This window comes from Pangasianodon hypophthalmus, chromosome 7 (genome assembly GCF_027358585.1).
Source record: "Pangasianodon hypophthalmus isolate fPanHyp1 chromosome 7, fPanHyp1.pri, whole genome shotgun sequence".
Classification (NCBI taxonomy): Eukaryota; Metazoa; Chordata; class Actinopteri; order Siluriformes; family Pangasiidae; genus Pangasianodon; species Pangasianodon hypophthalmus.
In genome coordinates this window covers 3648409-3673207 of record NC_069716.1, presented here as the reverse complement: position 1 = coordinate 3673207, position 24799 = coordinate 3648409, and the positions used below count along the sequence as shown (strand labels likewise).

Genomic DNA, 24799 nt, shown 5'->3' with positions numbered 1-24799 from the left:
TCTTAGGCTGGCCTTAAATATCCTGCCAGGCAGGTGCATGCAATCCAAGATAATCAGCTTGGAGGATTCTGGGCAATCGAGTTCTCCAGAACGGCTGCTCTCACTGTGTGCTGCTGCTGCCCTCTGCTGGGTGCCGGTGGTGTAGCGTGGCCTCTTACAGAGCTGAGATGAAGTTACTACACATGTTGCAAGCATGATTGATTTTGGGGCTGCATGCAGGTTTATAACAGAACACCCATTTTTGTTATCTCTGCCCTTCATTTTGGTTATATGCCTCTGAGTTAGGAGTAGGGGCTGTGTACTCCCAGATGCAAGGGGCTCTGGTAAAGCTACACCCCACTATGATGTGGGCAATTAAGAGCTCCTTGCAATTACGTTGGTCCTCAGGGAAAGGTGTCATTGGCTGGAAGGGACCCTCCATACCATGTATCATCATAACCTCTCATTCGCCTTGAACTGAGAACAGAAATGCGTACACCCTGTCTTGAGTCCATAATCCAGCCCCAGTAGATCACCACCTATTATAGAGACTATCTGTTTGGTTTCTCTAATCCTCAAGAGATGTCTGAAGCAGTAGCAGATAGCACAGCATTTTTGTATAAGATTTTTCATATAAGCTATTGCAAAAGAATAATTATCTAATAAAATGAATCAAATTATCAATATTCCAGACTCATCCCTCAAACATCAGCTTTTTATTTCTTTTAAAGTATCTCATATCTCTTATTGGTGTACTAATGTCCATGTGCCTCCCCTGTGTCTTTTGAACTCTACTGTCAGGTCCTGCAATATTAAAAGCCCCTGTCAAATGTAGAAATTCAAATGCAATACACCCTTCTTTGGCCCAGATAACCATTACTAGTTAGGCAAGATTTTATTCAGATTAAAATGGCAGTTACAATGAGATGTAGGTGTAGGCTCACAATAGAATTCAAGTAAACCACATTTTCCATTCTATCCTTTTTGATATCTTTGTGTAACACCAAAACACAAATATAGACAAATGTGGGAGAGATGTAGGTGGACGAGAATATCATATGCTTGCTTAATGTATCATGTCAATTTTTTTAGGGCCAATGTTGTCACATTCTGGGGTGTGGTCAGTATAGACCGCCTATATTATAAATATAAATTCAAACTGTGCTTGAAGCACATTCATACACTGTTAAATGAGATACAAACACTGTATAATTTCTAAGAAATGAAAAATGACTGGTTTCTGGATTTTAGTATTGATCATCAGCACCATGTGTAAGTAATATGTACAATTTTCAGCATGTTTGATTTATTTGCATCTTGTTAGGTGTGTTTTTATTTTTTACTTTAATTTTTTTTAAAAACAATTTCTAACTACCAGACAGTTTTTTTAAAGAATCATTGTATGTATTAGTAACTCCAATATTATTCATTTAAGGCAGCGGTTCTCAAAGTGGGGTCCATCTTTTTATTTATCTATTTATTTGTTTATTTATTTATTTAGATTACAGCAGTGGAAATCACAACCCAACATTATGAAATATATTATAAGTATTCATATAGTTATTAACCTATTTGACTGCTTACTTAAATTTGACTTTGGATCAGCCAAAACTCAGTAACCTAAAACACAGTTAGTCTATATTAATATCAACTTGGACCCAATATTTCCAGGAATGTGTAGGGATAAAAAGATCTACACCTTAAATAAATAGACAAATTATTATTGTACAAATGTAAATAATGATGTAAATATATTTGAATAGTTGGATTAGGTTTATTAAAAAATCTCCGCTGAGGGGATCTGTGTAATTTATCTTAAAGTTAAAGGGGTCCCTGGTTCCAAAAAGTTTTTAGAACCTCTGCTTTAAGGTGATCTTTAATAACTCTTGATGAACCTGAATTGCATTCTTCACCTAATTAATGCATTTGTTTTTCTAGACGCAGTCCAGTCTGATAGACGCTGGGTTACTGCACAATCCCTCACAGTGCCAGATGTTTATCAGTCTGATAAAAAGCTCAGTGTGGAGATCGGCAACTCAGCTACCCTGCAGTGTTGTGTTTTTGGAATAGAAGATGGAGAAATTATCTGGTTTAAGCAACAAAATGGAAAACAACCTCGGATAATAGTCAGATATTTTAAAACTGCTCAAGAAACGTTTTACAATGAATTCCAAAATTCTCGTTTCCAAATTAAAAAATATGGAAACTGCTTCAATATGACCATTTCAAACACCATGCTGTCTGATGAAGCCACGTACTACTGTGCACTCGTGTTTGGAGATGGAACTTATTTACAAATTAAAGGTAAGATTTCTACTAACATGAATCATGTGACTGGTTAAATGTAGTAATGTTTCATTCTTCATTACTGTTAACATGTGAAGTAGTGAAATGTTAACTGTGTTAGGTAACTTTAACAACAATGACATTCAAAGTTTACTTTCAGTCAGTGAATCATGATAAATGTTTATAGGTGAGCATGTTACCACTGCATCAGGAACATCTAAACCAGCTGTGTGTGATAATTCAGAGGTGTGTGAACCAACACCGCATGGAGACAACACACAAAAGAAAACAGGTCAGATGTATAATTCAGTTTTAATTTATTGATCTTAAATTATTAATGAATAATTCATCTAAAAATAATTTGGGCTAATTTAATTTTCACTGTGTTTAATGCATTTTAAGTAACATTAAATTTAATAGTTTCACAACTGACTAGATCTCTACATTCGACAGTGCTCGGTTTGGGAACGGCTTTGGGTTTGTGTGCACTTCTGATTTTCTGTCTCACTTATTTCATACTGAGGAGAAGAAAACATGATAAAAGTAAGAGCTTTGTCATCAGATAATAATTATTTCAGTTCAGTTTTGTTAAAATGTCTGAATAAGTTTCTTTCTTTATTAATAGTGAACACTTCTATAGAAGATTCTCCAGGAATGATGCAGGTGCGTGTGCAAGAAAATACAGTATATATTTTATACTATTATATACTGTTTGAGTAATTCTGTCTTCTTCTGTAGATATGACAATGTCTACTTTAGTCATGCATGAGTCTCCCTACCGATCACTGTCCACTTCTTATATGTATCATTAATATGATGTTACAGTCATATACTGCTACTTATAATGGTTTTAATGTCACTATGGTCAGCTTTGCATTAATTTTAATTTAATTTAATTTTCAAGGAATCCGAAGCTGAAACACTGAATTATGCAGCTTTGCAATTTACCAAGAGGAAAGCCAAAGCTGAAAATAGGAAAGCTGGCTTAGCGGACGATTGTGTGTACTCCGATGTAAAATAAAAATGAATGTTTTTACGTAACATTGATGATCACAGGTTTTACTTCTGTGCACATATTAAAGCACTTCATATTTTTAAGTGTACAGTGTTTAACCTCAATTAACAATCAACATAATTGTGATAAAAAAAGACTTTTGTGTTGCACCTGTGTTGACTTTAATTAATGTAAATAAGTGTAAAAATAGTTACACACAGATAGAAAAATGAATAGATGGATAAAATAAATGCATATAAATGAGTAAATATATAAAGCAAGCTTTTTTTTTTTTTTTTTACAGCTAAGCTTCAGTTGTAAGTTACTTCAGATAAAATTGTCTGTCAAATGAGTAAATGTAAATGTATTTGTGTTCATGTGTTCATATGGCTGTTTCTGCAGCTGGGGGTACAGAAGCAAAGCTTAGATTAATGCTGTTACAGCATCTAATAGACTGTTGTCATAAAATAAAAATTTCAATTTATGTATTTTTGACTGGATTATTAAAATGTTGTGTTGTGTCCAGTGTCCTGTTTTATAACAACAGGGAGGTTTTCAGGATACTATGGATATAAAATGGTTTTGAACATGTGGTTTTTCTACATGTTATTAAAGTTTACCCACTATCAGCAATTAAGGAAAAAATAATAAAAAAAAAAAATAAACAAGTGTTCATCAAATTTCTAAATTTTTGTATTTAGACAAAAATTTTATTGTCCACTGTAATACGACTCTAAGTGAGTGCTTTATTGAAAGCAAGATCAATAATCACTTACTGTGAGACTGTAAGTAAGAAAGAATTTGTCTTACAGTTGATATTATAGTGTTAGTAGTAGTGACTGTAACACAAATATAGTACGATGTGTATTCACTTTTTATTTATTTCTTGCTTAGACTTTGTAATTCTAGAAGTTAATTTCTTATGTTTAACCAAAATTATTCATATAGTTCACTCAAAAACCTTGACCATCACTATATATATAAATATTTAGAATATAAAGACCTCCAAAATATATGTGCAAAACTAAAACGTTGATTTGTTTCATACAAACAGTACTTTGAGCAGTTAGCCCCAAAAGCAGGAAATGAAACTTTTGTCCCCATACCACATGTTCACCCTCAGGTACTCACTCATCATTTTCTACATTCACAAGCCATTTTATCAGGTCCACCTACCTCATAGTTCACTTTGTAGGTGTACAGTTACTGACTGTTATACACAACTGTCTGAAGCTGAAGTTAGTTCTTAGGTCTTTATAATGATGTGCACAATTTTAGTATTAAAGCCTCACTACATGCACTTTGATATACAAATGTGTAGATATTTTGGCACGTAGACACCACACGGAGAGAATGTTTGGTGGCTGTGCTGAACTTTACACTTAGGATTACACATACACAGAAGGAATTACACAGTTTGATTTTAATTTGACAGATGTTAGAAGATGTTAGATTTTTACCCTCACATCTAATATCATGACTATCCATCACAGGACATGAGAACAGTGACCACAGATATGTAATAAACTTTACTTCTGAAAAGTAAACCAAATTAATAAATTAAATGAATTAAATTAGAAATTTAACGTCACTTCAGAATAAACACAGTCTTTTGTTTTTTCTCTCTTTCTTGTCACTCTCTTGGTATTCTTCTTATTGAAATGTAAAGCAGCGTAATTCAGCTCCACTGCGTCACGACCCTGTGGGAATGAACATAGAAGTGAAATCTAGTAGAGTGTTTAATAATAAGAGCATGTAGGCACAATTTAAAATTATTTACCAGATTAGGTGTTTTCTCTTCTGCAGAGTCTCGTTGAGGTCTCTCTGTAGAGAGAAAAATTTATTAACACATACTTTTTAACATTTGGTCACATTTATAGTCACTATATTCTTCTCAGCATTGTAGTAAGATCTCACTTTTTATGCAGGTCCAGTTCCGCTGTTTGAATACTTTTGGAACATTTATGTATTCAAACACAGAAAAAAATCAAATCAAAATGTTTAAGCTAGTTAATAAATTCCAACAGGTTTTATATAACATTAAAATCACTGACAGGTGAAGCGAATAACACTGATTATCTCATGACAATGGCACCTCTCAAGGGGTGAGATATATTAGGCAGCAAGTGAACAGTCAGTTCTTGAAGTTGATGTGTTGGAGGCAGGAAAAATGGGCAAGTGTAAGGATCTGAGCGACTTTGAAAAGGGCCAAACTGAGATAGCTAGACAACTGGGTCAGAGCACCTCCAAAACGGCAGGCCTTGTGGGGTGTTCCCGGTATGCAGTGGTTAGTGCCTACCAAAGGGGTCCAAGGAAGGACAACCGGTGAGCTAGCGACAGGGTCGTGGGTGCCCAAGGCTCACTGATGCACGTGGGGAGAGAAGGCTGGCCCATCTGGTCTGATCCCAGTGAAGAGCTACTGTAGCACAAATTGCTGAGAAAGTTAAAGTTGGCTGTGATGGAAAGGTGTCAGAACACACAGTTCATCACAGGTTGCTGCGTATGGGGCTGCGTAGCTGCAGATCGGTCAGAGTTTCCGAATGCGCCTACAATGGGCATGTGAGCATCAGAACTGGACCACTGAGCAATGGAAGAAGATGGCCTGGTTTGATGAATCACATTTTCTTTTATGTCATGTCAGCGGCCGGGTACGTGTGTGTCACTTACCTGGGGAAGAGATGGCACCAGGATGCACTATGGAAAGAAGGCAAGCCGGCGGAGGCAGTGTGATGCTCTGGGCAATGTTCTGCTGGGAAACCTTGGGTCCTGGCATTCATGTGGATGTTACTTTGACATGTACCACCTACCTAAACATTGTTGCAGACCAAGTACACCTCTTCATGGAAACGGCATTCCCTAATGGAAGTGACCTCTTTCAGCAATTTCAGCAACTGTTCAGCAATGGTTTGATGAAAATGACAAAGAGTTCAAGGTGTTGACTTGGCTTCCAAATTCCCCAGATGTCAATCCGATCGAGCATTTGTGGGACATGCTGGACAAACAAGTCCGATCCATGGAGGCCCCACGTCGCAACTTATAGGACTTAAAGGATCTGCTGCTAACGTCTTGGTGTCAGATACCACAGCACACCTTCAGAAGTCTTGTGGAGTCCACGCCTCGATGGGTCAGGGCTGTTTTGGCAGCACAAGGGGGACCTACACAATATGGCTGATCAGTGTATACACACAAGACATTCTATAATACTGTGGAAAAATGAATATAATTTGCAAAATTGTTTGCACCTCTGTATGATCCATACTCACCTCTGGATTGTTCACAGTTTCTCATTTTACAGATTATAAATGCTTGAGCGAAGATAACAACCAGACACACTGCCACCACTACTGCGAGGTAGATTTCAAGACCTAAAGATGTTACTGCAGGACAATAAATATCAGAATATCATATTTATGATCATTATGTAATAAATATCATGAATATGTACAATACAAGTGGTATAACAGCCATTAATGTAGACATAAAAAGTAACATTATTTAATGCTCTAAATATTTACAACCACTGATCATATTAACTTTTTATTTATTTTTTAAACAAATAAATAACTAATGAGAAATAATATGATTTTTAATTTTTTTTTTCAAAATTTTCAAATTTGATTTAGTTGAAACCCAAATAATATTCACACACACTTTTTACCAACCCAAATCTGGAAAGCTTTCCAACTGTACTTGTGTCCCGTTCCCAAAAATGATCTTCCCACACACGGCCACAGCGCAGTAGTAAGTGCCAGTATCATTCAGGCTGAGGATGTTCTTGGAGAAGCTGTACACACAGGTGTGTGTAGAAGAGCCGCTCTCACACTGATGCCTGCTGTTGTGATGAGTGTAAATGATTTGAGGATGGGATTGTGATGGAGCAGCTCTGAACCAGAGCACTTGGAGATGTGCTGCTCTGCTCTCGGAGAGAACCGAGCACTGCAGAGTCACTGACGCTCCTGCAGGAACCGAGTCCAACACGCTGCTCTGAAACACTGACACTTTTACGTCTTCATCACCTGTTGAGTGTAATATAGACAGTGTTAGATCATGGCTCTCTTTATAAACTTGTACTAGTTGTTTTTATAGTTTTATAGTTTTATTTTATTTATTAATGTAACTTCTATTATGTATTTTATTATTTTTATTATTTGATTCTTTTACTGGTTTATTTTTGACTACTATTTGTTTGATCATTTCTGCTTGCTACTTCACACTGTACTGCAATTTGAGATGAATGTTATTATTATTATTATTATTATTATTATTATTATTACATAATTCCAACATGGGTTTATTTAATTTATTCTGACCAATTAGGACTCGGGAGGTTTCTGTTGTATGAGTGTAATGTCAGTGTAAATTCCCCCACGAAAATATGCAGAAAAATGATGTTAGCAAGCACTGGTTTCCTTATCGAAAAAAAAGACATACTTTTCACATGTAACTGGATGTTTTTCACATGCGTATTGCGGTGAGAGGGAGCTGACAGAGCAGAGTGTTTGCTGGCCATCTTTAATTAAATTTATGTTTAGCTTTCTAACTTGCTGAATCTAAAGCAGATTTACTCAGTAAATTTAAATAATCATTTATACCTAAAGTGCAATAAAATTTTGTTACAGAATCCTTTTTTTCAACCCTAAATTTGGTATCAGGCCACTTTGCACCACGGTCTATCCATCCAACAATTTAAACCTAATTTTAATCAATATTAATACATTTCCAGATTGCTAAAACAAGACAGTAAAATTCTATAAAATTGCCTATTTCCTCCACTAACATACACTATTATCCACAATTTCTAAAAGCATGACATTTTGGTAATTAAACATTTGTGCAATTTACAAAATAGCTATTTGGATCAGAGAATATAAAGTACAATTATATATAAAAAAGATATTGCTCTTGCTACACATTTTCTTCATGACTTTGACTTTGTTCTGACCCAGTGAGGCAAAGTAAAAATTCCAAAATGAGCATAAATGGGTTAAATATATGTATAGCTTTTCTACAAACAAATTTGATTTAGTTATTTACCTGTTACAGCCAAGAAAGTTCCACTGGATAATGTAACATCATCCAAGGTACATTTTTCACAGTAGTAAAGTCCTCCATGTTCTTGTTTTATATGTGGAATTGTCAGAGAAATGCCGTTATCAGTCAGCTCCATCATAAATCCTGACGTCTTGAACTCGGGAGAAATTTCGAAATCCTTATAAGGTAATCTTTCTCCCACTTTTTGAGGCATTTCTCCAAATATGAGTTTGTACCAAACCATACTTTCAGCATTACGAATATCTCCAAATGGGCAGTTAAGTGTAACACGTTCTCCAGACTTCACTGAGAGAAATGCTGGTCTGGAAAAATCCACAGATTGGGCTGGAGCTAGAAAATAAATTAAATTAGATATAATAATGATATATCAAGAGAAATAAACAATGAATAAAATTTCAAACACTTAGTAGGAGTAACAATCATATCTGTAGACCATTTAAATACAGTGTCTTTAAAACTTACATACTGTGTTGAGAAATAAAATAATTGTCCAGATTGGAGCCATCCTCAGAGGTGAAATGATACTTTGATCGAGCTGTTAGAAAGAAAACAAGTGACAGAAGCACAAAGTATTTTGTACTGGGGACTTTCATCTGATTGACTGAGTTATAAGTCACAAGGTTTTTTTACACTTCCTTTCCAGCTACGTGTTTCTATTTTTGGAGCACATTTTGACCACCAGAAGTCTCTAGTGGAAAAAAGGACAAAAAAAAACCCTACAAAACCCATTCGGGTAGAAGTGTTGTTACTTTACACAGAATTTTTTTCTTTCATCTTTTCCTTGAAAAAATAAAAAAATGTAATGTAGAAAACTTTAAAGAATGCATAAAATACAAAGAAATCAGGTTAAAACCTCCATTTTGAATTGTTGCCATTTCACTTCAGTTCACTTTAAGTTTGTGAACACCTGACCATCACATCCCGATCTGTCCTTGAACATCCCATTCCAAAACCATGGGCAATAATATGGACCTGCTCCACCTTTTGCTGATATAATAAGCTCCACTCTTCTGGGAAGGCTTTCCACTAGATTTTGGAGCGTGGCTGTGGGGATTTGTGTTCATTCAGCTACAAGAGCATAAGTGAGGTCAGGCGCTGATGTTGGGTGAGGAGAGTGTTGTCGGTGTTCCAGTTCATCTCAAAGGTGTTGAGTGGGGTTGAGGTCAGGGTTCTCTCGAGTTCTCGAGTTCACTCGAGTTCTTCCACTCCAACCTTCACACACCATGTCTTCATGTAGCTCGCTTTGTGCAGAGGGGCATTGTCATGCTGGAACAGGTTTGGGCCTCTTAGTTCCAGTGAAGGGAAATTGTAAAGATACAGCATAGAAAGACAATCTATACAATCATGTGCTTCCAACTTTGTGGCAATAGTTTGGGGAAGAACCACATATGGGTGTGATGGTCAGTTGTCCACATAATTTTTGCCATATAGTTTATATTAGATCTGAATTTTTTTTTTATTCATTCATTTATTCATTCATTCATCTTCAGTAAGTGAACTGTCCTGGTCAGGGTCACCGTGAAGCTAGAGACTATCCAGGTGGAAAAAAAAAACCTGGATGGGACACCAGTCCTTATCTTATACATTTAAACATATTTTAAAGACCTTTTAAATGTTTTTCATATAATTTTTATTGATGAATAGTAATAATTGTTTTCGACTGGTCAGAAGGTGTTGATTAATTTTCTATGACAGCAGCTCTGACTGTAAGGGGACTCACGTGTGGCAGAAGTGCCCCATAATCTAATAATGAAAAGATCGTTGTTATTTAACAAAGAAAGCTGATCAGCTGATTTTACACTTTCTTCATTCCCTGATTAGCTACATACTTTCACTGTTCTCCTACAGTGGGTGCTCTAGAGACAGAAGACAAAGCCATTAAAAAAAATGAAAGAAAAACCCCAAAATATATTATAAGAGAGCTGAAAAGTCTAGGACCCTTTTTGGGGTTTCTTTCTTTCTTTTTTTTTTTTTGCATGTTGTGTTTGTTTCTGGTCTGCCAACAGAAAGTAGGTTACTTAAAACTTCCTTCTTCTCATGATTAAACCACAGACTCCTCCCACTTACCGATGCAAAGCACAGATGCAAAGCACTCTAGATATATTATTGACGAACTTAAAAAAATATAAATGTCTTTAAAAGACATTCTGGAAAGGAAACAGAAGAGCATGACAAAATATTGTCTGATGTGAGGCTTTGCTGAGATCCTCCTTGGCACCAGTGTGACGTTTCTTCATCTTAAACACAGTTTTAATGCAAAATTTTCTCACAGTTTGATGATTATTACAGAAATCTAATCTATTCAGTCAGATGTTTCATGACAGGACAGTCTTGAGAAAATTTAAAAGATTTTATTACAGGTAATCAAACCTACAAATGAGTGTCAAATTGGTAAGGTGTTGAGGCACCACAAGCTTCCAGAACCGATCTGGAGTGATGAAGATTTTCCCTCAGATGGTGTTGTGATGATGATGATGATGATGATGATGATGATGGTGGAGAGCACTGTCTAATACGTCACTCTAAAATCTCCCATAGGTGTTCAGGTTGAGATGTGGTGAGTGTGAAGGCCACAACATATGATTTAGATAATTTTCCTCCTCAAACTATTCAGTGGGCCTTCACACCCTGTGGATGGGGGCGGAATTATCCAGGAAAAGACCACACCCATCAGGACACAAATGTTTCAACGTAGGACAAAGGTGATCAGGAGGAAGAACTTATTGTATTGATTTGCAATGATGTTTTTCTGTAAGGAAATGGGTGGGGCCAAACTATGGCAGAAAAATAAATAAATCCCTCCCACAGCACAACAGAGCAACCTGTCTGTATTTAATATTAATAAAGTTTTAAAAAATAAATAATATCAATAAGGTTTAAAAAAAAAAATCAGATGATTTGCTACAGTCTGCTCATGAACAAAACCTTAAAGCAGATCAAACAACCTAACAATTACAGAAACAGAATAATATTAAAGACTATTTCACTGAGTGATGGTGGAATATTTCACTTCAGTGTATAGATTGTCTTGAGATCGACCTCGATTTTCTCTCGCTCTTTTAGTTTTCCGTTCATTAATATGTAAGGCAGCGTAATTCAGCTCCACAGCATCATGGTCCTGTGGAAATGAACATAAAATGAGAACTAAATTATAAAAAAAATGAATTAATACTTTTCTTTTATTTATATACCACTTTTCAAGACTAGGAGGTTAAGTCAAATTATTTATGACAACGCACATTATTGAAATGACTGAATCTACAATAGGTAACAAATGACTTATAATGTTTATGAGAATAACTACAAAAAAAAAAAAAAAAAAACAAGAACTTTAAAGAGATCCACTTAAACATGTCTGCTTTTATTCTGAATTTAAATTGAAATTGTAATTCTGATTATAATCCTGAGTCATTTCCTGCACAAGTGAACAAGTACCTGAGTGTTCGTCTTCTCAGTGTTTATCACAGCACCATGCTGAATTCTCTCTGGAATAAAAATGAGAACATGTAATGAAGATTTTCTTCTATGAAGAGTCTCACTTCATTATGCACAAAGATCTGACACTGCTAACATTTTCCCTATTGTATATTAACTTGTGTTCCCGGTATGCGGTGGTTAGTGCCTACCAAAGGGGTCCAAGGAAGGACAACCGGTGAACTAGCGACAGGGTCGTGGGTGCCCAAGGCTCACTGATGCACGTGGGGAGAGAAGGCTGGCCCATCTGGTCTGATCCCAGAGAAGAGCTACTATAGCACAAATTGCTGAGAAAGTTAAAGTTGGCTGTGATGGAAAGGTGTCAGAACACACAGTTCATCACAGGTTGCTGCGTATGGGGCTGCGTAGCTGCAGATCGGTCAGAGTTTCCATGCTGACCCCTGTTCACCACTGAATGCGCCTACAATGGGCATGTGAGCATCAGAACTGGACCACTGAGCAATGGAAGAAGATGGCCTGGTTTGATGAATCACATTTTCTTTTATGTCATGTCAGCGGCCGGGTACGTGTGTGTCACTTACCTGGGGAAGAGATGGCACCAGGATGGACTATGGGAAGAAGCAAGCCGGCGGAGGCAGTGTGATGCTCTGGGCAATGTTCTGCTGGGAAACCTTGGGTCCTGGCATTCATGTGGATGTTACTTTGACACGTACCACCTACCTAAACATTGTTGCAGACCAAGTACACCTCTTCATGGAAACGGTATTCTCTAATGGCAGTGACCTCTTTCAGCAATTTCAGCAACTGTTCAGCAATGGTTTGATGAAAATGACAAAGAGTTCAAGGTGTTGACTTGGCTTCCAAATTCCCCAGATCTCAATCCGATCGAGCATTTGTGGGACATGCTGGACAAACAAGTCCGATCCATGGAGGCCCCACGTCGCAACTTATAGGACTTAAAGGATCTGCTGCTAACGTCTTGGTGTCAGATACCACAGCACACCTTCAGAAGTCTTGTGGAGTCCACGCCTCGATGGGTCAGGGCTGTTTTGGCAGCACAAGGGGGACCTACACAATATTAGGCTGGTGGTTTTAATGTTATGGCTGATCAGTGTATACACAAAAGACATTCTATAATACTGTGGAGAGAAAAATGAATATAATTTGCAAAATTGTTTGCACCTCTGTATGATCCATACTCACCTCTGGATTGTTCACAGTTTCTCATTTTACAGATTATAAATGCTTGAGCGAAGATAACAACCAGACACACTGCCACCACTACTGCGAGGTAGATTTCAAGACCTAAAGATGTTACTGCAGGACAATAAATATCAGAATATCATATTTATGATCATTATGTAATAAATATCATGAATATGTACAATACAAGTGGTATAACAGCCATTAATGTAGACATAAAAAGTAACATTATTTAATGCTCTAAATATTTACAACCACTGATTTTATTTTTTAAACAAATAAATAACTAATGAGAAATAATATGATTTTTAATTTTTTTTTTTCAAAATTTTCAAATTTGATTTAGTTGAAACCCAAATAATATTCACATACACTTTTTACCAACCCAAATCTGGAAAGCTTTCCAACTGTACTTGTGTCCCGTTCCCAAAAATGATCTTCCCACACACGGCCACAGCGCAGTAGTAAGTGCCAGTATCATTGAGGCTGAGGATGTTCTTGGAGAAGCTGTACACACAGGTGTGTGTAGAAGAGCTGCTCTCACACTGATGGCTGCTGTTGTGATGAGTGTAAATGATTTGAGGATGGGATTGTGGTGGAGCAGCTCTGAACCAGAGCACTTGGAGATCTGCTGCTCTGCTCTCAGAGAGAACCGAGCACTGCAGAGTCACTGACGCTCCTGCAGGAACCGAGTCCAACACGCTGCTCTGCAACACTGACACTTTTACGTCTTCATCACCTGTTGAGTGTAATATAGACAGTGTTAGATCATGGCTCTCTTTATAAACTTGTACTAGTTGTTTTTATAGTTTTATAGTTTTATTTTATTTATTAATGTAACTTCTATTATGTATTTTATTATTTTTATTATTTGATTCTTTTACTGGTTTATTTTTGACTACTATTTGTTTGATCATTTCTGCTTGCTACTTCACACTGTACTGCAATTTGAGATGAATGTTATTATTATTATTATTATTATTATTATTATTACATAATTCCAACATGGGTTTATTTAATTTATTCTGACCAATTAGGACTCGGGAGGTTTCTGCTGTATGAGTGTAATGTCAGTGTAAATTCCCCCACGAAAATATGCAGAAAAATGATGTTAGCAAGCACTGGTTTCCTTATCGAAAAAAAAGACATACTTTTCACATGTAACTGGATGTTTTTCACATGCGTATTGTAGTGAGAGGGAGCTGACAGAGCAGAGTGTTTGCTGGCCATCTTTAATTAAATTTATGTTTAGCTTTCTAACTTGCTGAATCTAAAGCAGATTTACTCAGTAAATTTAAATAATCATTTATACCTAAAGTGCAATAAAATTTTGTTACAGAATCCTTTTTTTCAACCCTAAATTTGGTATCAGGCCACTTTGCACCACGGTCTATCCATCCAACAATTTAAACCTAATTTTAATCAATATTAATACATTTCCAGATTGCTAAAACAAGACAGTAAAATTCTATAAAATTGCCTATTTCCTCCACTAACATACACTATTATCCACAATTTCTAAAAGCATGACATTTTGGTAATTAAACATTTGTGCAATTTACAAAATAGCTATTTGGATCAGAGAATATAAAGTACAATTATATATAAAAAAGATATTGCTCTTGCTACACATTTTCTTCATGACTTTGACTTTGTTCTGACCCAGTGAGGCAAAGTAAAAATTCCAAAATGAGCATAAATGGGTTAAATATATGTATAGCTTTTCTACAAACAAATTTGATTTAGTTATTTACCTGTTACAGCCAAGAAAGTTCCACTGGATAATGTAACATCATCCAAGGTACATTTTTCACAGTAGTAAAGTCCTCCATGTTCTTGTTTTATATGTGGAATTGTCAGAGAAATGCCGTTATCAGTCAGCTCCATCATAAATCCTGACGTCTTGAACTCGGGAGAAATTTCGAAATCCTTATAAGGTAATCTTTCTCCCACTTTTTGAGGCATTTCTCCAAATATGAGTTTGTACCAAACCATACTTTCAGCATTACGAATATCTCCAAATGGGCAGTTAAGTGTAACACGTTCTCCAGACTTCACTGAGAGAAATGCTGGTCTGGAAAAATCCACAGATTGGGCTGGAGCTAGAAAATAAATTAAATTAGATATAATAATGATATATCAAGAGAAATAAACAATGAATAAAATTTCAAACACTTAGTAGGAGTAACAATCATATCTGTAGACCATTTAAATACAGTGTCTTTAAAACTTACATACTGTGTTGAGAAATAAAATAATTGTCCAGATTGGAGCCATCCTCAGAGGTGAAATGATACTTTGATCGAGCTGTTAGAAAGAAAACAAGTGACAGAAGCACAAAGTATTTTGTACTGGGGACTTTCATCTGATTGACTGAGTTATAAGTCACAAGGTTTTTTTACACTTCCTTTCCAGCTACATGTTTCTATTTTTGGAGCACATTTTGACCACCAGAAGTCTCTAGTGGAAAAAAGGACAAAAAAAAAAACCCTACAAAACCCATTCAGGTAGAAGTGTTGTTACTTTACACAGAAATTTTTTCTTTCATCTTTTCCTTGAAAAAATAAAAAAATGTAATGTAGAAAACTTTAAAGAATGCATAAAATACAAAGAAATCAGGTTAAAACCTCCATTTTGAATTGTTGCCATTTCACTTCAGTTCACTTTAAGTTTGTGAACACCTGACCATCACATCCCGATCTGTCCTTGAACATCCCATTCCAAAACCATGGGCAATAATATGGACCTGCTCCACCTTTTGCTGATATAATAAGCTCCACTCTTCTGGGAAGGCTTTCCACTAGATTTTGGAGCGTGGCTGTGGGGATTTGTGTTCATTCAGCTACAAGAGCATAAGTGAGGTCAGGCGCTGATGTTGGGTGAGGAGAGTGTTGTCGGTGTTCCAGTTCATCTCAAAGGTGTTGAGTGGGGTTGAGGTCAGGGTTCTCTCGAGTTCTCGAGTTCACTCGAGTTCTTCCACTCCAACCTTCACACACCATGTCTTCATGTAGCTCGCTTTGTGCAGAGGGGCATTGTCATGCTGGAACAGGTTTGGGCCTCTTAGTTCCAGTGAAGGGAAATTGTAAAGATACAGCATAGAAAGACAATCTATACAATCATGTGCTTCCAACTTTGTGGCAATAGTTTGGGGAAGAACCACATATGGGTGTGATGGTCAGTTGTCCACATAATTTTTGCCATATAGTTTATATTAGATCTGAATTTTTTTTTTATTCATTCATTTATTCATTCATTCATCTTCAGTAAGTGAACTGTCCTGGTCAGGGTCACCGTGAAGCTAGAGACTATCCAGGTGGAAAAAAAAAACCTGGATGGGACACCAGTCCTTATCTTATACATTTAAACATATTTTAAAGACCTTTTAAATGTTTTTCATATAATTTTTATTGATGAATAGTAATAATTGTTTTCGACTGGTCAGAAGGTGTTGATTAATTTTCTATGACAGCAGCTCTGACTGTAAGGGGACTCACGTGTGGCAGAAGTGCCCCATAATCTAATAATGAAAAGATCGTTGTTATTTAACAAAGAAAGCTGATCAGCTGATTTTACACTTTCTTCATTCCCTGATTAGCTACATACTTTCACTGTTCTCCTACAGTGGGTGCTCTAGAGACAGAAGACAAAGCCATTAAAAAAAATGAAAGAAAAACCCCAAAATATATTATAAGAGAGCTGAAAAGTCTAGGACCCTTTTTGGGGTTTCTTTCTTTCTTTTTTTTTTTTTGCATGTTGTGTTTGTTTCTGGTCTGCCAACAGAAAGTAGGTTACTTAAAACTTCCTTCTTCTCATGATTAAACCACAGACTCCTCCCACTTACAGATGCAAAGCACAGATGCAAAGCACTCTAGATATATTATTGACAAACTTAAAAAAAACATAAATGTCTTTAATAGACATTCTGGAAAGGAAACAGAAGAGCATGACAAAATACTGTCTGATGTGAGGCTTTGCAGAGATCCTCCTTGGCACCAGTGTGACATTTCTTCATCTTAAACACAGTTTTAATGCAAAATTTTCTCACAGTTTGATGATTATTACAGAAATCTAATCTATTCAGTCAGATGTTTCATGACAGGACAGTCTTGAGAAAATTTAAAAGATTTTATTACAGGTAATCAAACCTACAAATGAGTGTCAAATTGGTAAGGTGTTGAGGCACCACAAGCTTCCAGAACCGATCTGGAGTGATGAAGATTTTCCCTCAGATGGTGTTGTGATGATGATGATGATGATGATGATGGTGGTGGAGAGCACTGTCTAATACGTCACTCTAAAATCTCCCATAGGTGTTCAGGTTGAGATGTGGTGAGTGTGAAGGCCACAACATATGATTTAGATAATTTTCCTCCTCAAACTATTCAGTGGGCCTTCACACCCTGTGGATGGGGGCGGAATTATCCAGGAAAAGACCACACCCATCAGGACACAAATGTTTCAACATAGGACAAAGGTGATCAGGAGGAAGAACTTATTGTATTGATTTGCAATGATGTTTTTCTGTAAGGAAATGGGTGGGGCCAAACTATGGCAGAAAAATAAATAAATCCCTCCCACAGCACAACAGAGCAACCTGTCTGTATTTAATATTAATAAAGTTTTAAAAAATAAATAATATCAATAAGGTTTAAAAAAAAAAAATCAGATGATTTGCTACAGTCTGCTCATGAACAGAAACATTAAAGCAGATCAAACAACCTAACAATTACAGAAACAGAATAATATTAAAGACTATTTCACTGAGTGATGGTGGAATATTTCACTTCAGAGTATACACTGTCTTGAGATCGACCTCGATTTTCTCTCGCTCTTTTAGTTTTCCGTTCATTAATATGTAAGGCAGCGTAATTCAGCTCCACAGCATCATGGTCCTGTGGAAATGAACATAAAATGAGAACTAAATTATAAAAAAAATGAATGAATACTTTTCTTTTATTTATATACCACTTTTCAAGACTAGGAGGTTAAGTCAAATTATTTATGACAACGCACATTATTGAAATGACTGAATCTACAATAGGTAACAAATGAATTATAATGTTTATGAGAATAACTACAAATCATACAGAGTATATTTAACAAAATGTAAAAAAACCCAAGAACTTTAAAGAGATCCACTTAAACATGTCTGCTTTTATTCTGAATTTAAATTGAAATTGTAATTCTGATTATAATCCTGAGTCATTTCCTGCACAAGTGAACAAGTACCTGAGTGTTCGTCTTCTCAGTGTTTATCACAGCACCATGCTGAATTCTCTCTGGAATAAAAATGAGAACATGTAATGAAGATTTTCTTCTATGAAGAGTCTCACTTCATTATGCACAAAGATCTGACACTGCTAACATTTTCCCTATTGTGTATTAACATGATTGACCTTTAGACTTCCCAAATCTAATGATTCTACTAATTGTATCTGAATTGTAAATAAATGCTGAGGTCATTTATATGCAAAACATGTATTGAAGATAAATTTACACTGTAATATTAAACACTTACCTCTGTATTGTTGACAGTTTTTGCTTTTACAGAGTAAAACAGCTTGAGCAGAAATCAGAATCCCGCACATTACCAACGCTGTTGCCAGACAGATCACTACAGGATTAAAAGCCGTTGCTTTGAGAGACAAAAAATCGTCAAGTTACTGTCTGAATATGAACATGTAATATGATCTCAAACGAAAAAACATAGAATGTAATATAATGAAAGATTAACAAATATATATTTTTTAGTTTTTTTTTTGTACCTATAAAACCTGAAAAATATTCACAAATTGTTCACCAACCAGAGTTCTCCAGTTGTACTCGTGTCCCGTTCCCAAAAATGATCTTCCCACACACGGCCACAGCGCAGTAGTAAGTGCCAGTATCATTGAGGCTGAGGATGTTCTTGGAGAAGTTGTACACACAGGTGTGTGTAGAAGAGCTGCTCTCACACTGATGGCTGCTGTTGTGATGAGTGTAAATGATTTGAGGATGGGATTGTGGTGGAGCAGCTCTGAACCAGAGCACTTGGAGATCTGCTGCTCTGCTCTCAGAGAGAACCGAGCACTGCAGAGTCACTGACGCTCCTGCAGGAACCGAGTTCAACACACTGCTCTGGAACACTGAGACACTAAAATCTGGTTTACCTGTTTGGTGTAAGACAGAAATTTGACTTAAACCCTACAGGTTATGCCCAGTGATATAAGACCATTAAATTACCTTCACCAGTTATGGGATTTGTCATGATCGCTGTAATAATGTTTGACGCTATGAAAACTTACACAGTCATACAAAGCACACGGCACCATCCAAGACATGTTTATGACATGACTATGTCAGTCTTATGATATAGGGTTTAACTAAAGTGTTAGCTAAGATCTTCAGTCTGTTTTATTCTTGTATCAGAAAACTGCCTTTAGTCCGAAACACACGCATTGTAGAATTTATAGAATATTATATTATCAGAAGTTGATTCATTTTCAGCAGCTCTGATAGTAAAATAAAATAAAACCAAAATGATTCAGTGATGTTAGCAACATGACAACCATGACAACATAACAAATTCTCATACAAATGGTTATAATAGTGTAAAACCATTTTTCAAAATTCAAAGATTAAGGGATACTTATGGGCCTAATTTTAATTATAATTCTAAATATTTTTGATTATAATTGCTTACCTTTCACTGATAAAAATGTTCCTTTTGCAAATACTGTGTAAAATGTAATCAAGCCACAGTAATACATGGCCTCATCTGATGGTTTCACACTGATTATTCTCAAGTGACAGCTCTTGATTCCTTTCTCAATTCTGAACCTTGGAGAGTTGAATTCATCTTTGTAAATGGGATCCTGTACTTTCTGTACCACGGCCACTAGAGAAGGCTCGTGTCCTCCTGCTTGCTTGTACCAAACCATGGGATCAGTGTTTTGCTCTCCCAGCAGAAAGCAGTGTAGAGTCACGTTATCACCAGCAGTAGCAGTGATCACTGGGTTCGGCTGGTGGACACCGTTCGCTTGTGCAGAATCTAATGTGAGGAGCCAGAGAACAAATAAATAAGTAAATAAGTGAGTAAATAAATAAATAAATTCATGAATATATTGTACAAGACAGTATATAAAGATTTTACTTTCTAAATCAAGTACAAAGGCAATTTCTGTATGGTTTCTTTTGCTACACATAAAAAAAAAAAAAGATTCAAAATCTCTGTACTGTATAAGAATGCAATGGTTTAAGACAAAATGACCTAAATCTCCAGGTGATTTGAATGCAAGTAAACTAGACATGTCATTGCACTTTTGTTAGTAATTCTACAGGGTGTCCCAAAAGTCAGTCAGGAACCAATAGGAATATTTTGAGCAAATATATAGATCTGAATATGGTAAGCAATATCCTCAGAAACCATAATACAACAGCTGAGAAAATGCGCAGAGCATAAGAATGACCATGTAGAGCATATGTTGTAAATAATAAATATAAAAATAAGACTTCCCTTGTTTTTCTTTCTTAGTATGAAATTCTGTGTATGATTAGAAAATAGAAAACATTACAAAACATCTGCACATACCAAATATATTAAACAGCACCACTTTAATCCACGTCAGCATTATCATCTTGAGGTCTGTGTACTGCATGTCCTCTTGTTGAGCTGTCATAAGGTCAAACTGAGCACATCTCAGTTCAAGTCAAAGATTTATGATGTGAGATTCTGACATCACAAACTTCCTGTGACTTTCTCCTCCCATAAGCAACAGCAATGAGAATGTCACTAGGTGTCTTTCTTAAAATCAACGTTTTCTCTTTTTTATGAAGCTGTTTTACAGTACTGTAACTTTTCTGAAGTAGCTAGCTCATTGTGCTGAATATTAGATTTTTTATGTCACAGGTGCTGGTTAATAGGCAGAATATTAATGTTAGCTCATTTATACAGGAAAATAAAAAACAACAACAAAAAAAAACCCACATAGAACTCAATGCCAACAGTGTCGATAGGGATGCCTCTGCTGCCAATAAGTATAGTTCTTCTAGTTACTAATTTGTATGCCTGAAATACCCTTAAAGTATACAGAAAAAAACTATTTTCTAACATGTGACCTTGCTGTGACCTTGACTCTGTTTGGATCAATTCCAAAATCTAATCAGTTCATTGTTTTATTACTATATAGTACGTTAGTGTTACAGTAGTTATACAGTAAGGTGCTTTGATACTGCCAGTATTATTCCAGGTTGCTGTGTTGCAATGTAAAACAGTAAAATGATCACACTTCTTTAAACACATTAATTCATTGTAGAAATGACAGAAAAAGTACTTTATGCACCTCTGCATGTAACATGTTGTGGATAATTAAAGAGTCAATACAGCATATAAGGTATAAAAATGGAGTGAGGGGAAATAAGTATTCTGACAATTTTCTTTTTATTATTTAATGTATTTCGAGTGCATATATCCACTTCGAATTTATACACATAATGTCTTATAAATATGACAAAAAAGCATTCAGTCATAAACATAAACAATGATATGTTTTAAAAAATAACTGATATGAAAAAAGTATTTGGATTCCACAAATGACCAACATTAGTACTTTGTTACGAAGCTGTTCTTGGGAGGTGCAGCTTTGAGACATCTGCCAGTGAGAAGTAATTAGCATTCTGCAGCATTATGGTTCAAGTTTTGGTTCATTCCTCTTTGCAGATCATCTTCAATTCCCCAAAGTTGTGATGAGCTCACTGATAAACTTGCAATTTCAGAAAATTTTTAATGGTATTCAAGTCAGGAGACAGGCTAGGCCATGCAAGGCCTTCTTGGGGTTTTCTGGCCCATATATTTGGGGTCGTTGTCTTGTTGAAACTTCCACCGTCTCCCCAGATTCAGTTTCTCTAACATGTCCTGGTACATCGCTCCTAGTACCATTTGCAGAGAAGCAGCTCCGTATCATGATGTTCCCACCTCCATACTTCACAGTGAATATGGTGTTCTTGGAATCACACGCACTACTCTTCTTTCTCCAAACACGACAAGCTGAAATATTGAGAAAGAGTTCTATTTTTGTTTTATGTAGTTAACATTTTTTATGTATTTTCTAACCAGAGTATAGTGTTCCAAATATTTCTAATAGGCAGCTTCAAGAATGAAGCAAGCGCTTGCAGGGATGCCGGAAGTATGGCACTGAGAGGCAGCATCTCGTTCCCTCGGGGAACCATGGTTACATACGTAACCTGGAGACGTTCCCCTTCAGGAACTCGAGCTGCGTCGAAACGCTATGGGAACGAGTATGCCCACGCCGCCAGACTTACAAATCCCTGCCTAATGTGGAAGAGCACAGCTAGGGCGAGAGAACAAAAGAGCCCAGAGTGGCTTGCATGTCGAGGCCATAGAACTCGATGAATGTCAGGGGCACGGACCAACCCGCAGCATTGCAGATGTCCTGCATAGAGACACCTGCCAGAAAGGCCTTGGAGGCCGCCACACTTCTGGTGGAGTGAGCCTTGACCCCTAAGGGCGAGGGGAGATCAGAGGACTCATAGGCCAGACAGATGGCATCCACGATCCACCGGCTGAGGGTCTGCTTAGTAGCAGGGAGACCTCTCTTAAGGGGACCATAACACACAAACAATTGGTCCGCCCTTCTTCACAGGGCAGCTCTGTGGATGTTTGTGTCCAGTGCTCGTACTGGACACATAAAGTTAAGCCTCTGCTGGTCGGGCTCCCGAAAGGGAGGAGGACAGAAGGCCTGGAGTACAACAGGCCGTGGTGTAGAGGAGGGAACTTTAGAAACATAACCCGCTTGGCCAGACCGGGCACAAAGTCTAAATAAGAGGGGGCCACTAAGAGGGCCTGTAGATCCCCAACTCTCTTGAGAGAAGAAATCGCCAGAAGAAAGGATGTTTTCAAAGTGAGATGACTATCAGATATTTCCTCTATAAGCTCTAAAGGAGGTTTACAGAGAGCTTCCAGCACCACAGCCGGGTCCCACGGAGGGACACGAGATCGTACCAGAGGCCTTAGCCTCAGCGCACCGCAGAGGAAACGTGTAACTAGGGGGTGTCTGCCCACAGACTGACCACCAAGAGCTTCCACAACTCCAGGCTGGGGTGGAAGCCCACCTGTGAGAGGAGGTCCCTCCTGACGAGGATCTCCCATGGAGGGCCATCGAGAAGGGAAATCAGGTCCGAGAACCATACTCGGCCTGGCCAGAATGAGGCTACTAACAACAGACGGACCCCGTCCCGGCGCACTCTCTCCAGAACTCCCGGGAGCAGAGCAATCGGGGGAAGGGCGTACAGACGAAGCCTTGGCCAAGTCTGTACCATGGTATCCAGTCCGAGAGGAGCTAGATGAGTCAGAGAGAACCAGAGAAGACAGTGTGATATCTCCTGAGTTGCAAACAGATCCTCCTGAGCCTGGCCAAACATTCTCCATATCTGCTTCACCCCCTTGGGGCGAAGCCTCCGTTCCCCGGGCCTCGGCCCCTGCCTCAACAGGATGTCTGCTCCCATATTGAGATGTCCAGGGAAGTAAACTGCTCTGAATGGGAGGAGTTTCCCCCGGGACCACACAAGGATCTGGTGCGCCAGCCTGTAAAGGGGGCGTGAACGCAGACCTCCCTGGTGGTTGGCGTAAGAGACCACCGCTGTGTTGTCGGTGCGCACCAACACATGGCAATCTCTTAGGTCGGGGAGAAAGTGTTTCGATGCTAGAAACATGGCCAGCATCTCCAGGCAGCTGATGTACCATGTGAGATGGCGGCCGCTCCACAGACTGCGGGCTGAGCGGCCAATCATGTGTCCGTCACTAGCGTTATGCGGCGACAAGGAGCTCCCAGCACCGGGCCCTGGGACAAGAACCAAGGTTTCCTTCATATGTCTAAGGCATGTAGGGATCGCTGCATGACCTTGATCATGCAAAGTGGGTTTCCCCTCACTGAGAACCCCTTGGTCTTGAGCCACCACTGTAGGGGTCTCATGTACAGCAGGCCAAAAGGTATCACATTGGACGCAGCTGCCATCAGACCCAGCAGTGGAACTGCTTTACAGTGAGTGACTGGCCTTCTCTCACTCTCGTGACTGCTGTGAGGATCGACTTGATCCGAGCAGGAGACAGACGTTCCTGCATCATGGTCGAATCCCACACCATGCTCCGCTCCCAAGCAGACAACGCACAGACCGGGTGTATCCCCACACATAATATAGTGCGGGCAGGGAGAAACACACAGCCTAAAACACTGCGTGTTCTTGCCCTTATGTTTCGTCTTTTTGCTAGCTTTAGGCATGCCGCGGTGAAAGACAAAAAACATAAAAAGACCGACACACAGAGCACATGCTGAATGAAAAAAAGCTGCTGCTGTTAAAGCTTGTGCTTTTAAGCTTCCTGGTCGCTATGTCACCCCGCCCGTGATGTCTCGCCCATGCATTGGACTGGTAACACACCTGATTCAGAGCGTGGTCATGCTGAAGGTGTTCCCATAGCATTTTGACGCAGCTCGAGTTCCTGAACAGACATGTTTGTGGTGCAGTTCATTGCTTATTGCTGTCTGTGTAACTGTTGTTCCTGCTGCTTTCAGGTCGTCCTGCAACTCTTTTCAAGTGACTGCTGGCTTCTCTCTTACCTTCCTTATCATTAGTCTGAGAGTGCATTATGAAATCTGGCATGGTGCGCCTGTCCAGGATGATTAGTTGTGGTTCCTAACAGGGATGCTTAGGAACTTTAGTAAGATCCTTCATCTTCACTATGATTGCTACTTGTCATGTGAAATCTTCCCAACTTATAGCCTGTGTTTTTTATAATAACAATTTGCACATCAGCATTTATTGCAGAATATATTTCTATTTATTTTTACTTGTATT

The 24799-nt window shown here is 37.8% G+C and overlaps 3 protein-coding genes and 1 long non-coding RNA gene across 4 annotated transcripts; 1 reads left to right on the top strand and 3 right to left on the bottom strand.

The window, feature by feature from the left end:
- Positions 1 to 1208: 1208 nt before the first annotated feature.
- Positions 1209 to 3660, top strand: LOC117597705 (uncharacterized). Its single transcript, XM_053235591.1, has 6 exons — positions 1209 to 1251; positions 1918 to 2283; positions 2453 to 2557; positions 2719 to 2808; positions 2891 to 2934; positions 3170 to 3660. The coding sequence occupies exons 1-6, from the start codon at positions 1209 to 1211 to the stop codon at positions 3284 to 3286; spliced, it is 765 nt and encodes a 254-aa protein (XP_053091566.1). The 3' UTR covers positions 3287 to 3660.
- Positions 3661 to 4043: 383 nt separating this feature from the next.
- Positions 4044 to 8885, bottom strand: LOC117597663 (uncharacterized). Its single transcript, XM_053235571.1, has 6 exons — positions 8774 to 8885; positions 8294 to 8641; positions 6922 to 7275; positions 6523 to 6636; positions 5040 to 5083; positions 4044 to 4959 (listed from the first exon to the last, which is right to left on the bottom strand). Exons 1-6 carry the CDS (start codon positions 8814 to 8816, stop codon positions 4834 to 4836), a joined length of 1029 nt encoding a protein of 342 aa, XP_053091546.1. The 5' UTR covers positions 8817 to 8885; the 3' UTR covers positions 4044 to 4833.
- Positions 8886 to 10708: 1823 nt separating this feature from the next.
- LOC128317046 (uncharacterized) lies at positions 10709 to 15295 on the bottom strand. The gene is made up of 6 exons (XM_053235276.1): positions 15184 to 15295; positions 14704 to 15051; positions 13335 to 13688; positions 12950 to 13063; positions 11747 to 11796; positions 10709 to 11429 (listed from the first exon to the last, which is right to left on the bottom strand). The coding sequence occupies exons 1-6, from the start codon at positions 15224 to 15226 to the stop codon at positions 11295 to 11297; spliced, it is 1044 nt and encodes a 347-aa protein (XP_053091251.1). The 5' UTR covers positions 15227 to 15295; the 3' UTR covers positions 10709 to 11294.
- Positions 15296 to 17112: 1817 nt separating this feature from the next.
- On the bottom strand, positions 17113 to 18585 carry LOC128318575 (uncharacterized). The gene is made up of 3 exons (XR_008301976.1): positions 18468 to 18585; positions 18179 to 18228; positions 17113 to 17841 (listed from the first exon to the last, which is right to left on the bottom strand). It is a non-coding gene; the product is annotated as an uncharacterized LOC128318575 (long non-coding RNA).
- Positions 18586 to 24799: the final 6214 nt, after the last annotated feature.

What these genes read in the sequence shown, in the direction of transcription:
- LOC117597663 (XM_053235571.1), bottom strand. Translation starts at nt 8,816, where the DNA reads ATGGCTCCAATCTGGACAATTATTTTATTTCTCAACACAGTAT. An exon ending in TTTATTTCTCAACACAGTAT is followed by an intron (nt 8,642 to 8,773) that starts GTAAGTTTTAAA and finishes TTTATTTTCTAG; the next exon opens with CTCCAGCCCAATCTGTGGAT. An exon ending in AACTTTCTTGGCTGTAACAG is followed by an intron (nt 7,276 to 8,293) that starts GTAAATAACTAA and finishes TACACTCAACAG; the next exon opens with GTGATGAAGACGTAAAAGTG.
- LOC128317046 (XM_053235276.1), bottom strand. Translation starts at nt 15,226, where the DNA reads ATGGCTCCAATCTGGACAATTATTTTATTTCTCAACACAGTAT. An exon ending in GGAAAGCTTTCCAGATTTGG is followed by an intron (nt 13,064 to 13,334) that starts GTTGGTAAAAAG and finishes ATTGTCCTGCAG; the next exon opens with TAACATCTTTAGGTCTTGAA. An exon ending in CTGAGAAGACGAACACTCAG is followed by an intron (nt 11,430 to 11,746) that starts GTACTTGTTCAC and finishes TCATTTCCACAG; the next exon opens with GACCATGATGCTGTGGAGCT.
- LOC117597705 (XM_053235591.1), top strand. Translation starts at nt 1,209, where the DNA reads ATGACTGGTTTCTGGATTTTAGTATTGATCATCAGCACCATGT. An exon ending in CAACACACAAAAGAAAACAG is followed by an intron (nt 2,558 to 2,718) that starts GTCAGATGTATA and finishes TACATTCGACAG; the next exon opens with TGCTCGGTTTGGGAACGGCT. An exon ending in GAGAAGAAAACATGATAAAA is followed by an intron (nt 2,809 to 2,890) that starts GTAAGAGCTTTG and finishes CTTTATTAATAG; the next exon opens with TGAACACTTCTATAGAAGAT.